The sequence below is a fragment of the Manacus vitellinus genome, unplaced genomic scaffold (genome assembly GCF_001715985.3).
Source record: "Manacus vitellinus isolate BGI_N305 unplaced genomic scaffold, ASM171598v3 scaffold_3_pilon, whole genome shotgun sequence".
NCBI classification, from domain to species: Eukaryota; Metazoa; Chordata; class Aves; order Passeriformes; family Pipridae; genus Manacus; species Manacus vitellinus.
This window is the reverse complement of record NW_021940535.1, coordinates 12,580,033-12,595,297: the sequence shown is the minus strand read 5'-3', so window position 1 is coordinate 12,595,297 and position 15,265 is coordinate 12,580,033. Positions and strand designations below refer to the sequence as shown.

Below are 15,265 nucleotides of genomic sequence, written 5' to 3'. Positions count from 1 at the left end.
AACTGACCCAGTGTTATTATACATAAACTTCGCTTTCATCGAGGCACTACCATGATTTGATGATTTTAGTTGTCCTTAGGATTTTGTACCCTTTTGTTCTTCTGATTAATAAGTAGAGAAAAATGTATGAAATGTTCAAGCAGACTTTTCTAGTGTTTAAAGAGCTTTTTTGAACAGGAAGAATGAAAACTGAATATTTTGGCCAGCCAACTACAGATAGATGTGATGTCTTTGCCAATGCTTTCTTGGTAATGCTGGTGCTACCTCAATGCTTTCAGCAATGAGGCTTTAAACTCATTATAGTACATCCTCCAGAGTATGTAGAAGTGCTCCAAATGGTACGTCTTTTGTACCGATTGAGTAAAAAATCTGAGTGTTTGGTATTCTTAAGTATTCTACATTATTCTACTGTATTCTACATTGAATGAGCCAAAGGAAGCTGAAGTGGTGTTGGAGGTTTAGCTGGATTTTTTTTGTTGCCATTACTCCTACAGTCTACAGCACTGCAGTCAGGTTAAGGTATCATTATTTTTGTGAAATGTTTTGTCTAGCTGGAGAGCGGGCAGTTGTCTTTCACAAGGTTTGCAAGATTACCACATGGTATATACTATGATTACAGAAAATTGCTCATCTTTACTCTTGTGCTGGTAGCCTCATTTGAACTAGATGTCCTACTTTCTATTTTTTAAATTGAAGAAGACATGGTGAAACTTCCTGAAAGAGTAAAATGTATTTCAGTTTGTGGAGACATGTTTCTCTGAGAGTGTTCTTTTTAGAAGGTATTTTTAGGACTTGAAAATAGTTCTTGGGCTTTATAGTCTATTGTAGAGTTAATAAATTGCATGTTAAATGGAGCATCTTAGTCTTTATTACACTGCCTGAAGTGTAGATGGTGTTGGGGATAGGTTGTTGAAATATTTTACAACTTTTAAGATTGGGCAAACACTGAGATTTATAATGGTCAGTGCCAGTATTAGGTGTCTCTTCCTTAGTTGATCAGAAATGCTGAAGTGTTGTGTATCAAGGAGGACAGTTCTGCATTAAGGCTGCATCTTGGCCATGCTGAAAGTCCTAAGCACTGCTAAAATGGTACTTGAATATAAGGCAGGTTCTTTTCTAGGTTTAAAGGGCAGCTTAGCAGGTTGTTCTCATAGTTTGAGTATTTATATTTCTTTAGTTAATGGGTGGTGGTGTCTGTGCCAGATTGAATATTGCCTTTTTTCTGTAAAGTCTTGTGAAATAATGGCAAGGGGCTGAAACCGTGTGACCTCCCAGGATAGAAATTACTCTCCAAGGAGAAATCATTAATGGAAATTAGTGTTTCTCTTTTTTTTCTGGCTTTTTTGGAATCCAAACTTTTCTGTATACACTTTCTTTGATGTGGGGACTCCTGGTAAAATGTTTTAGCTCAAGTACTGTCGAATAGGAACAAATTCATTTTGAATATTGAATACAGGCCTGCTGCAGCTGTTTCCCCAGAAGTGAAAAATCGTCAAGCTTTTCCAAGGGAGTCCATTCAAATGAAGACAGTATACAGTAACTTCCAAAGCCCTCAAGAAGTAGTTCTTTTCCCGAGCAAACTGTACCTGGTAGAAAACAAGATGCTCATTACAACATTTTGAGAGGCAGGAAGGGATAACTCTTTGCAGTGACAAAATACCCTTTTTGCAAATTGGTCATGGGTATTTGTGTTGAATGAGTGTTGGCACTTTACTTCTTGCTCAAAGAAAATGATATTACTTCCCATAGAGGTATGTGTCAGAGTATAATGTTCTCTGACCATGTTCTTTTGGATAATCCACACGAGGAGGGTGTAATGTTGGATATAAGGGCAATGAAGCTGGTAAAGGATCTGGAGCACATGTCCTATGAGGAATGGCTGAGGGAGCTGGGGTTGTTTAGCCTGGAGAAGAGAAGGCTCAGGGGTGACCTTATCACTCTCTACAACCACCTGAAAGGAGGTTGTAGCCAGGTGATGGTTGGCTTCTTCTCCCAGGCAACCAGCAATAGGGCAAGAGGACATAGTCTTCAGCTGTGTTGGGGAAGTTTAGGTTGGACACTAGGGAGAATTTCTTCACAGAAAGGGTGATTAGGTATTGAAATGCCCAGGGAGGTGGTGGAGTCACTGGCTCTAGAGGTATTTTAGGAAACACTGGATGTGACACTTAGAGCCATAGTCTAGTTGACGTGGTGGTGTTGTCATAGGTTGCACTCGATCTCAGAGGTCTTTTCCAAACTAATTGATTCTGTAATGTCAAATGTGTGTGTTTTAAGATACTTGATGTTATATGGGCTTTCTGCTTTAGAAGGACAACACATTCGTATTATGTTTTCAGTATATTTTTTAAGTTACACTTAGCAAAATCTAGAAATTGAAATAAACAGTTCAGTTGCAGTACCAATGTGATTCCCATTTCCAGTCTCTATAACGTTTGCACCATCAGGATGCTGGGCATCCCCCTTGCTAGAAAGGATCATGTGGGTTAAAATCCCATGTGCTGCTCTCTTTGAAATTGTGTCAGTGGTTCAGTGCATATGTTGACCAAGTGACATAATCCAGACCAGCAGGGGTGGGATGCAAACTCAGACATTAGTATTCTTTTGATGAAATCAGGGAGGGACATTCATATCACCAGTTGATCCACTCAATGGATTTAGTTGTTTATCCAAAGCAAAGGCCACCATCCAGTCTCCACTGAGTTGAAGTACTTACATTGTTTGTAACAGCTGTGGTTAGTCACACCGTGCATTATTTCCTGAGCTTTGTGGGTGCTTCACCGTTGTCCCCTCTGAGCCTTCTGTTACAGGGGTTTATTGGTCAGTCACAGTACTTGAGTATTTATCATGTCTAAATTCACAGGGTTTTGAAGCTCATTTGAGAAATTGCTAATTGAGAATCAGTCATAAATGGTCTTTGTGATGTAATCATGTGTTAGGTACACACAACTGTATCAGTGCAGTCTGTATAGATAAAGCCTTCCTCAATGTAAGTTCCAATTTTATGCACATAATTAAAATGTAGATAAATTAGTTCAAAAGCCAAGAATAAGACATTAAACGTTGGAATTTACCTAATCATGGTAAGTTTGTAGCTTGTCTGCATTTATGGTTTGTGAACTTGATTGCACTGATTTTTATTTATTTTAATAAATCCCTATCTGCTACACTCTGCTGCTTCCACCTGCTTCTTCTGTTAGCATAACTGGTGAATTTCTCTGGAGATTTAATTCCTGTTAAAATCTGATTCAATTTCACAGAGAAAATTGCATCACAGTCACCATGTCAACCATAGTCAACCATGTTGAGTATTGCTTGTTTCAGAATGATCTGAGGGCTCTTTTGTATTCTTCTCTGCTTTAGCTCCACTTTTGGAATCCTCCCATGAATCCAGGGTTTGCTTCTGGCTGTGCAGTTGGTCTAGGACTTACTGTAACTATTAAGTGTGCCTAATGCCTTTTTTTTTTTTGTATGTCGGCTTGGCTTTTTGCTGTGTCTTGTTGTCACTTGGCCATTGTTCTGTGGTTGGGACCTGTATTGAAGTTCCAGGAGCACCTTACCTTCTAGACAAATGGGAGGGTAAGATGGCATAAACATCTAGTGAAATAGATATTTTTTTAGGTGATTGTTAGCTAGAGACTCTGTGGAATCACAGCCATGATGCTGAGCAATGATCTGTTGAAATGGAGAGCTTGAAGGTGGACAATAAGATAGGTAAAGATCTGGCTCTCCAAAACCTCTAGCCACCATGTCCTAATGAGTAGAAGATTTTGAACTGAATCTTTGTATCTGATGGAACTGTCAGAAAACAAGATTACTTCCATTCTGGGTAGAGTCTTTTCCTTAAATATTCCTTTCCCTGCCAAGAGTCTGCCTGGCAGGAATTGTTTCCAAAGTCCATGTGCAGACACATGGAGACTCAAACCTCTGTGCCTGTTGACATCTAGTTGATCTCTAGCCCTGTGTGCTTTCAGGATTCTAGACAGTGCAGAAAAAGGTGAGCATTTGGTATTTTATTATGTTACTGTGTGCACAGATGAGGTTTTTAAACCTTTTAGTGTACATCAAATATAGTTTGATCATACAGAAAATTCAGGAAATGGGAAGCTTTGTAAGTTTCAGTCTGTTCTGTGGTCAGTGAAACACCTTTTTATTCTGTTGTTGAACACTGCTGTTTTTTCAGTGGGGGAAAGGTAGATAAAAAGTGAAAGCTAATTCTTACGGTGGGTGATGAGGTGCTGATTCTTTTGGGGTCTGAATACGAAAGGCATGAACACTTGAAAGGCAGATCACAAATAATAACTCAGAAAAGGTGATAGCAAGTTATAACATCATATGTCCTTTCTGATTCTTGTAATCCTGAGATGATATGGCTTGGGATGGATCTCTGGTCAGGGCATGGCACAGTGTAGATCTTGTTTGCTTGTTGTTTATTAATACTGTTACGTGGTTTTGCTCACAGTACAGATTCATCCATCACTGATAGCAGTCGAGTCTGCAATGTGGGCTTTGTTGTCTCTTGGACAACATGGTCTCATATCCTTATTAATAAAACTGCAGTTCCTGTGCAAGGTGCTTGTAATATTTCAAGTGGAAAAGACAGCGTACTGTGCATAAAATGAAGTGCACATGGGTTAGTTACACATCGATTATGTGGACGTTCATTAATTGGGCTATTGATTAGGCACGGCATGACTCAGTAATGATCACATGGTATCTGCGCTAGTTCATGTACCCGAATGTGGGTCACTAACTGCTCATACAGCAGTAGTCTTACAGGTGAATCATTACAAACAAGTTGAAAGGTCTTTGTAGTATTTGAGTTGGCTTGAAAGGGGTTCAATTTTACCATGACTGATGGGATTCAGGCGGACTTAGTGAGCTGTTCAGGTGGACCCAAAGGTTCAGAAGAAAGAATTTCAAAGAAAGAATCAGAATTTCTCTCAGTACCTCAACTTGTCATTGTTTTGTGAACATCTGATTGTTGGTTTTTTTTCACTTTTGCTGTTCTCTATAGTTTTGTTTTTCTACTACCTTTGTGTTTTGCCCTTTTAGGTCAGTTGAGTAGCTTTATGCAACATTTACAGGGCTGTATATTAGCTAATTAGCCAAAGTGTTTTGGTCACCAGTTTATTTAAAAATAGATTTTTCTGTGAGAGTGTTCTTAGTTTTTAGACAGCTCCTGGTGAATGTAGGTCCCACCATTTACGTACTCTGAGCAAGAAGAGCTAAAATTTCCCCTTAAAAATAATTGTAAAAGTATCTTGATGTCAGTGAGCCCTGCTGATTAAAATGGACTCATCCTGCTAAGCTGAGAAAAACAATGTTAGAGGTAAGTTTTTGGTACTTGGTATTGGTCATGGTGGAAAGAGGGTAGGCAGGCTCTTGTAGCATCTGAGGAAGAAGAAACAGTAATAGCTTACTGTTAACTAATTAACTATATTTTTCTTCAGAGAAAACAAAAGGGAACTCTGAATTTCTGGTAGTGTAAGCCTTCCAGATGAATTTGTATTCATTTTCATAAACATACTTTGGTCACAGTTCCACAGTTATGTGATTGATGGATATTTCTTGGCCTAGAAATGGTAGTGTGTACATTGGAAGTGGTCCAAGAAAAGCCCTTCCTGAGGCAGCTATTTATTTTTGTTAGTTAGCATCCTGCTGCTTTGTTCCTTAGTAGAGTTAGCTGCAAGTGGGGGATGGGAAGCTGTAGTCATAGCTCCAGAAGCTTCAGTGATCATGGATGTGCTGCCTATCTGATAGCTGCCATAGGCCAGTATAATTTCTTAGCCCACATTTTCATTTGCCATGTAAAAACTTGGCCTGCAATGAAGTACTGAACTATTTTAAGGTATCAGCTGATGAATGCCTGAAAATTAATTGCAGCATAGGATGGGAAGGCATCTTGCTATATGTGGGTTGTCTCCTTTAGTACAGAATGCTGTGGTTTTGGGAATAGCTTCTGTTGGAGACCTTAAAAGGTGTTGCAGAAGCCCAGATCTCTGTTGTGCAGCTCTGGGCAGCAATGCAAAAGACTTGAGAGAGCACTTGCCAACAGTATTCACTAAGTAATTTTTCTCTTGTATTCTGGAACTAATGGATAGTAAAACTAAAATCATTGGCTTGAATACAGTTATTGTGGTCCAGCAGATAGTAAGCATGACTGTTTTCTGGACCTAAATCTGTTGGTGTTACCCACTTCATATTTTGTGAAGGGAACAGTGATTGGTTTCTCATTGCCTGAGCAGTTGAATTTAATTTGTAGCAAAGTTAGATATTTGAAATTGTCCTTTTCTGAGCTACAAGTGTAGTTTAATCTACAAAGATTATAAGAGGGTTTTTAGAAGTTAGATGAGGATCCATCCAGAATTGTCATACAATATGTAATTTCACTCTGTTGAAAGGAGCTGGCTATAAAAAGACCTTCTGAGCCTTTATCTTTCTGATGCTATACCAGATTTTCTTTGTAGTTTTTTTCACTGCATACAATACAGTGTTCTTCATAAAAGTGGGAGATAATATGAATGAAACACATTCAAAATGAATGGCTTTTTGAGTGTCACAGAAAGCTTGTCAAAATAAACTTTGTTGTAGCACAGTAGTTCTGCATTAATGAAGATTCATTTGGAAAAAACCCCTAATCTCTGAGAGTACCTTAACATTTCTGTTTAAGGATATTTGAATTCTTAAAATATCCTTTAAAATCACTTTAATAAACTTCCCAAAGTCCTAATTGATAATATTAGGGAAATTATCAGTTATGTATCATTTTCTGGGGTTGTTATTTGTGTTTAGCAGTGATGTCATTTGGTGTAGGGAAAAAGGTTTTTCTCAGCATTAAAATTTTTAATGGCTGTCAGTTCATTTCTGCCTGCTCTTACTGAGAAAGCTTCGTTGCTCAGCGTTTTTATTGAGGTTGTAGAGTCATTGTGGTCAAAGTCATATGTTTGTGGGTTTGTTTTGGAAGAGCACTTAGGCTTAATGGTTTTCAGCCCTAAACTGGTGTCTGGTAGCTACAGAGGAAATTAGCCATCGTATTAGAGTGCATGGCCAACAGTGTGCGGTATGGAAAATGAAGATTGTCATACCTCTTTTAGGGCATAAAGTGCTGGAATCTTTTAATCTTGAAGTATTTTAAGTCTGAGCATCCCTAGAGGAGATTTATATAATACATACAGTAATTATTTTCTAAAGCATAGCCCCACCTATTGAAATTCTGTGAAAGTATAATGCTAAAGCCATTTCTGTGGTTTGCATGTTTGCATGTTGGATGTCTTCCAGCTATTGGAGGGGGATGTGTGTGTGGCATGATGGACTGGTAACTAATTGTGGGTGCAGTAAGACAGAGAGCAGGAAGAAAGAGTATCACTCCAGCTTCTCATCTAATAAGCAAGAATCAGAAACTCTGAGGTTTCATTAAATATCAAAGCAGTGCTGAGCTGTGCAATCGATGTTGCTATTGCACTGTTCTGCAGTTCAAAAAATTTTAACTTCCTAAAATTACAGGAAAACATAACTTTTTATAGCATTGACTTGAAGCTTTTGTACTGTAGTCAAGTTTTATGATTTCACTTACATCTGTGCTCTTTGAGGGTTTCCTAGTGGTTTTTCTCCTTTGTGTACAAGAAGATGTAAATAGACCTGTTTGAAGAGCCTCCTTCTACTTCATTAATGGGTAGAAAGTAGCAGGGAGTGAAATTTATCTGGAGTGATAGCTTTCTGACCAGGTATTGATGAGAATGAGCTAAAGGATTATTAAGATATTTAACTGTTAGAATCTTTGTCACCACTGAACACATTGTTATAGAAATTAAGTCTTCTCAGTTGCATGTCCAGTGTTTTCTCTTATTATTGCAGGTGGTAACTGCATGAAAATATGCTGAATTGTAGATTTTTTTTTTTAAGTGCAATGTTTATAAAAAACTATCCTTTAATGGCATTAATACTGAATGGCTCTGGTGTACATCATTTGAAGTGAAACGTTGATGCTCTCCTTCCCTTCAGACTTTGGTTTTGTTTCTAGGTTGCACGTCTTCAAAAAATTCCTGATGGTGACAATGAGACAATGATTCCTGTACTGTCTTCAAAAAAAGCAAGTGAATTACCAGTTGATGAAGTAGCAAGTATCCTGCAAGTAAGTAATTTTTACATCTCTTAAGAATGTGCTTTTGTTACCAAACAGTAAGTTTGATATTTCTTAAGGACAGATCTTGTAATTGAAAGTTGATGCATTATCATGCATTTTGATATTAGCTATTGTCTGCTTCTAAAAGCAAGTTGATTTTTAAATTGTTACTTGAAATGCTCTGATCTCTTAATATTTTCAAAAAAAAAAATTGAGTATTTGGAGGGGGAATGAGATTCAGCTTGAAAATGTTTGGATTTCTGTATGCTTTGAAGATGGCTATTTGTTAATAAAAATCCTGGAGTCAGTCTTGTTATAAAATTCTGTCCTGTTGTTTTTTTTTTGTTGTTGTTGTTTTTTATTGCTTCCATTTCTCTAAGGAATCCTTAATGTCCTTAATTTATTTTGGTAGCCTTCATTTTAAGCAGAGAAACAGGACTGAGTAAGCTGCCCATTGACAGATTTATGAACCATTGAATCTGGGTTAATTTTCATGATAGATGGTCTTTTTTCATTTTCTGTATGCTTGACTGCCTGAGGAGTACACCATGATAAATGGTGGTCACTGTCAACTCAAGACTTTGAAGTTATTGCAGTCATTTGGCTGAGCAACTGAACTCCTGACATCATTCTCAGGAGTCTGAAGTATGCCCACAGTTTGGTTTGTTGTAGAGTTTTCTACAGGGAAGATCAGCAGTCATTTAGAGATGTGAAGCAACATCTACTTCTGTAGTTCTTACGTGACTTTTTGGTTGAATCTCCTAAATACTGCCAAACAGAATTTTAAAATAGTAGTCTGTTAGCTTTTATTGTCATACAAACATTTAGTACCAGGCTTGTCTTTTGAATGTTGCCCCAGTGTTTATAATCTAAGGCTGTATATTTTGGTGTTGGAATTTATTTTGAAGTCTAGCTTTTCAGTGCAATTGCTGACTGCTTTATTCTTTGCATATTTTAATAGGCTAATCTTCAGAATGGCTTAAAAAACTGTGAAGTTTGTCACAGACGGGCATTCCATGGATGGAATGAATTTGATATTAGTGAAGATGAACCACTGTGGAAAAAATATATATCCCAGGTGAATGTTTTTGGCCTTTCTCCTTTTTAGTTTTAATAGCTTTCAGTAGTTTTGCTTGTTATTTTGGTTTACTTAGCTTTTGTGTACATGAACACATTTTTATAAAAGTGGGAAAAGTCTAGCAGAATGGGAAATTGCAACTTCTATAATTTATATCTAATTTACCTGTTGAAAAAGCTTTTATTTAGGTATCTGCTAATGTTTCGATTGAGTGATTTGTTCTTGAATGTGTGTTCATACCTAGACAAAGGGTGCCATTCATAATTAGCCTGAGGGTTAGAAAAGCAGAACTTCCTTGTAGTCAGACTTGGTCCTGAGTTTTACTAAGGTCGTAGAACAATACATTTGACTGCTGGTAAATATTTAAATGGAATATGCAATGTTAATAACTTGATAGACAATAAGAATTTTGAAAAGCAAAACTGCTGCCTTTGAACTGAGGGCGCAGGTGGGACCAGTCTTGATTCTGGTGTTAAGCAGAACTGGCAAGAGTCAAGTGTGAATTTTTTTTCAGTGTGATAGATCTCAGAGACATATAAACACACCTGATATATATATATATATATCTGAAAGTGCCACTGCTTTCTCCTACCTACTCCTCCCACCCCCTAGCTACACAAGATATTTACACAGAAGATTTTTCTAATGAATTTACAATGTTAAATATTTTGATCAACATTTCAGTGCAACCTTGAAGTAATAAATGGTTGACTCTAGAGATCCTGTGTTACTTGGGAGTGACTAAAAAGATATTCAGTGCTCTGTTGATGATAGCAGTGGGAACATCATCCCATACTAGCTGTACTCTGGCACTAATGCTTTATTTTCCCATGTATAGGGTCAATTAGTCTGATGCATCAGAACATGTCTAAGACATGTTATCCAAGTCTGTTTTAGATGGGATTTATTAAGATGCATATTTGCTTTGAGTGTGCTTATGAGATGTGCTTTTAGAATGTTCTTCACTTGAATTGTTGGAATGTTCTTTTTTATAGTGTTTCTCAAAAAAAATCATTGTGTTCGCAACCAGCTGTCATAGAAGCAAGGTCCTTTTTTATTTTAACCTTAAAAATCTGAGGAAATCATGTGATCTAAAAGGAAAATTGGTGTCTTGTAAAACAAGAAATCATGAATTGAAAGTTAAGAAATATATTGCTGCCTTAATAGTGATCAGTTGCTGGGAACAGGGTCAGTCTTTTACCTCAAAGACGCTTTGAATGTATTTCAGGCTTCTTTTTGTATGTTTAAATACAGTATAAGCAATTATAGGAGATTATTCTTTTTGTATTTAAAATGTGAATCAAGAAATGGAAGAAACATTCTTTTCCTGTTGCATATTGAATACAGTCTATTCAAGGTCTTTGATATTTAAAAGAAAACTCCTCAAGTAAACATCTGAACTGCACAGAGTTAGATTTTCTTTGCACTGGTAGGTTATAAATATTTTAATAATAGAACATTATGTTTCAAAAATAGATCTGATGTGCTTTGAGGGGTAGATAAAATGGCCTTTCTGTCAAGAGTGTGGCTGAATTACTGTTCTGTTTCATTGCAGTTTAAAAACCCCCTTATTATGCTTCTCCTGGCATCTGCAGTCATCAGTGTTGTAATGCATCAGTTTGATGATGCTGTCAGTATCACTGTGGTAAGGAACTAAGATTCTGTCTTCCTTGGGAGTACTTCAGATTGTGTGACCACATGTGTGTTCAACATCACGTGAATGACCATGTGGGGTGGGATCACTTGGCTACAATTAATGAGTTTGATTTGTATGCTGTCATTAAATCTGTTTAATTTGAGTGGATTTTGGTTTTTTTCTTTTCCTTGAGTGATAGCAGCAGTACATATTAAAATACATCTTTGAATAATTTTCTGACTGCTTCTTGTATCTTTACTCTTCTGTTAGCTAAAAGACCTATCTTTAGGCGTTTGTTCAGAGGAGCAATTTTTGGCATTTTCTATGTAATTTTAATCTTAAATTATACCTTAATTTCAAATTTAAACCAACATAAGCCTTCTGTGAATTTGCTTGAAAGATGTAATCTTTTAAAACATGAAAAAGAAGTGTAACCTGAGCTCTCTAGAAATTACAGAAAAAAGATAGAAGCTGAAATAGTAATTTTTTTGTAGAAACTTGCAGTTAAATAGGATGCTAAACTAGTGAGCCAAATATAATACTCATAAACATTTGTCATTGCAATTGACACAGAGAAGAAAATTGTAATCCCTTTGACCTTTTTGGGGTGATAGGTGGTAACTGAAAATCTTGATTTCTGTATGACTAGAGGGAAGTTCTGGCTGTTTTATTTTGCCCCTGTCTTACCTCTACACTTCTTGTGTTGAGTTTTGCTTCCATGTGTAACTCAAGGTAACTGGAGGTTTGCTCTTTACCCCTCTGTTTCTTTATAAAGAACAGTTGTCTTTGGAAGATAAACTATGTGGCTTCTTAAAGAAAAACTTGCAATTTTGAATTTGAGTATAGTGTTAGTTTGGAATAGTCTATTGTGTTCCTAAATTGGATTTAGGTAAATTATTTTATTATGAAATTTATTTAATTATTGTGGCTGAAAGTTGAATTATTTCATGTTTTTTTCCCTTGGTTAATGCCCTTAAGTCTATTTCTCAACTCTCTTGAGCAAGGCAATGAGAAAAGAACAAGGCAGTTAGTGTAAGGGAGCAGTAATTTCTGTGTTCTGTGCTACAGCCTGAGAAGGAGTCTTTCAATGGCTTTGTGAACATTGTAGATGTGTCTTAAAATATGGAGGAAAAAGGTGTGATTGAGTTAAAGTTTATCAGTTGTGGGGTTTGTCTAACTTCTGACTATCCTCTACCATTTAGTCTTGTTATTGTTAATGCCCACTTTATCACTGCGTGAATGCTTGCTTTACTTCATTTTCAGATGACAGTGCAACTTTTCTATGACTGTGTATTTGTGTTCAGAGCCTTATCAACAGAACTAATTTGCCACTAAAGATCAGTGACATATATTACTTTTGGTGGCAATGCTGGCTTGAGATGCTTTTGCCATCCTTTTAGCTCTGCTGGTACAAAGGTATTGTAAAACTTTCTGCTCTGGACTGGGAACTGATGAAGATTAAAAGAAAAATAAAATAATTACATACTTCTTTCCATCGATATGAGGCTAGGAATGCAAAACTGTGTCAGGTAGCATGATCTTTAGAATATAATATTACCTCCGAAAGAAACATGTGTAGCTGTGATTGAAATATTCCATGGAAAGATGGAATATTTATGTAGTTACTTCCTAATGTTCAGTTGGTGAAGCTAATGTTAGTATCACAAATAAGGCAGATTTACTGGATTTATGTGGATTTAGTTGAGTTCAAGGGAGTTTTTCGCTTGCAAAATCTTGGTAATATCTTGGATATTTTTAGTAGTTGCTGCATGTACTTTTAAAGGCTTAATTAATGGATGTTGTATTATGTTTCTGTAAGAAATCAGTGTAATAACTCGGTTTCAGTAACAACTCAGTTAATGTAAGAAAACTCAATTCACGAGTGTGTTGAAGGAGAAGATGAGACATACTTTACAATAAATTGATCATTGTTATTTCCTGTTATAGCTTTAATTAATTCGTGCACTTTCACATCATATACCTAGAAGGCCCGTGATGTTTATGTTGAAGCCTTGTGACCAGAATTGTATTTGATATGGGGGACTATGAAGGCTTGATATTGAGGCCTTAGTGTACTTATCTTGGATCCCTCCTAATGAGCAATTTTTTTTTTTTAGCTTTTTTGTTTTGGATCTCTGTCATCTTGGCTGTGTGGGGTGTGCCTGGTGTCCTGTCTCTCTCCTTGGGTGTCTGGGGCAGAGTTTGAGTTGCTCATCTTCCTCTTATTCTTCTTGCTAGGATATTTTATGACTCCAGACCAGTTTTTCAGCTGCCTTATATCTAGTCTTCAGCTGATTCTTAGTCTTTCTGTTATCTGGTTGTTTGAATAAAACCACGTCTGTGATACCCTGTAGCAGTTAACACACCTTTGTTTTGTTAACAGAGAACACCAGTCAGTTTTTCTATTTGTGTCATGTATTTTTCCGCTGCTGTCTCTTGCTCCCCATTTAGAAACAGGAAGCAAAGAAGTTTTTCAAGTTTGCTATCTAGTTATTAATCTTATTTTTAGTAAAAGCAGGTTATCACATCCTTGGACATCACTGAAGCAGGTGTAAATAGATAATGGCATTGCTTGTGGAGCAGACCCCAGGGATACCAAGTGATTTTGAGCATGAGAAAGTTTGTTTCCAAATCATCTTGTTAATATGAGCAAAACTAAATATGATTGCTTACTTTCTTGGTAATTTGGAATTCTTTTATCTCACCTGGTTTTGTTTTCTTGCAGGCAATACTCATTGTTGTTACAGTTGCCTTCGTTCAGGTAAGACAGCTGTTGGGTTGTCCAAATAAGAGTATTGCTTTTATGTAAACTCTTTTATTAATGAGACTGAACTAGTTCTCTTGATGCATTGTGCTGTGAATGATTGAGTAATGTGCTTTCATTGAAGTCCTTTGCCTTTTCTAAAGTGCATGATTTGTCCTGCTTTAACCACACTGACATTATGCACCTGTATCAGTATTATACTCAGCCACAAGAATACTTGCAAAAAAGCCCTTGGAATAAACAGTTGGAAATACTTAAGTATTTAACTTCATATAAGAGATTTTGAAAATGTAGCTCTTGCTTCAATTTTGTGCAGAAATGGGGGAAAAAATCATCTAAGTAGTTTCCCAAGACTTAAAGTAGTTGCTTTTGTTCTGTAATTACACAGCTTTAGTCAGGGTGTGCCTGAATCAAAATTGCTTTGTGCTTGTGCTTTATATCTTTAATTACGTGAATTCAGTACTATGCTTATTGAGTTACATATGAGTTGTGTTACCTTAGTTTTCCAGGAGCTAAGAGCACAGTACTTTTGGTACTAACTTGTTAAATTATAGAATTCAGTAAGGTGTCTAATCCCTGAGTTTAGAAGTGTTACTGCAAGTATTACAAGTAACTGAAGATAATGAAGGAAGTGCAAAGGACCTCTGCTATTCTTTCAGAAGAAATGCATGTGGGCAAATCTGGAAATTTTTCAGCGTTTGGACTGTTTGCTTTTTAAAGTATCCAATGCAGAACTGTTGAATGTCATCTCTTATCTGGTTGTTTGGAATATTACTTAATGCAACTTCACTGATAAAATAAATTTCAGTGGCTCTGTCTTATATGTGAAACTTTTCCCTGTTTTAAAAATATTATCTGCTTTATTTTTAAAAAAATGTCTCTGCAGGAGTACAGATCAGAAAAATCTCTTGAAGAGCTTAGTAAACTTGTGCCTCCAGAATGCCATTGGTATGTAGTTTTGTCCTTTCAGTCCTAAGTTAAGTCATATGAAGTTTAATCCGAAATGAGTAAATGGAAAAGATTTTACTGAACGTATTTCCTTTGCATCAAGTTTATATGCTGATGTAGAGCACACTTCACTTTTTCTCATTTTAAAGATTGTTTTATGAGCCTAAAGAACCACACCATGTTGTTGCCTCTCTGAACCCTTCAAATGATGTTACTGAGATGTAACCTCCAAGAAAAACGCGGCAAATTAGAAATATTTTGCTGAAACCTGTAACGTTGCAATGTGCAGTCAAGGGTGTGAATGCTTTTCTCAGACAAAATGCCAGAGAAGACATTCTTGCTGCTCTCCATGTTTTTACCTGCAGTGTACGAGAAGGTCGGGTGGAACACACCCTTGCAAGAGATTTAGTGCCAGGTGATACAGTCTGCCTGTCAGTTGGAGACAGAGTCCCAGCAGATCTACGATTATTTGAGGTATGTGCCTAAAACGGATTTAATGCCTCATAACTTTCCTTCTTGTGGGATAGAGGGGAAGGGAAGATAGCTACTGAATGCTGAAGTGCAGTAAGTGTTCTTGTTTGGAGTTCACAACTATCTTGGTAGAAAATTTGAAGTAATTACTTTCCAAATGTGATCACGCATTCTTAACCAATTTATGTAGTTTCTTACAGTAGGACATCAGAGGAAAGAATTTTTGAGTTTTATGTAGTAATGTAT

General features: G+C 36.7%; 1 protein-coding gene across 10 annotated transcripts in view; it reads left to right on the top strand.

Moving 5' to 3' along the window:
* ATP2C1 (ATPase secretory pathway Ca2+ transporting 1) overlaps positions 1-15,265 on the top strand; it is a 68,753-nt gene that overhangs the window by 23,726 nt on the left and 29,762 nt on the right. For 8 of the 10 annotated variants that reach the window (XM_018075524.2, XM_018075531.2, XM_018075529.2 and 5 more), the window contains 6 exons: positions 8,021-8,131; positions 9,084-9,200; positions 10,756-10,845; positions 13,562-13,597; positions 14,487-14,548; positions 14,914-15,022. In XM_018075524.2, coding sequence (XP_017931013.1) covers positions 8,063-8,131; positions 9,084-9,200; positions 10,756-10,845; positions 13,562-13,597; positions 14,487-14,548; positions 14,914-15,022 — 483 coding nt within the window. In that variant the 5' untranslated portion in view covers positions 8,021-8,062. The remainder of the gene's footprint in view (positions 1-8,020; positions 8,132-9,083; positions 9,201-10,755; positions 10,846-13,561; positions 13,598-14,486; positions 14,549-14,913; positions 15,023-15,265) is intronic. The other 2 variants (XM_018075530.2, XM_018075535.2) reach the window with 2 other exon arrangements.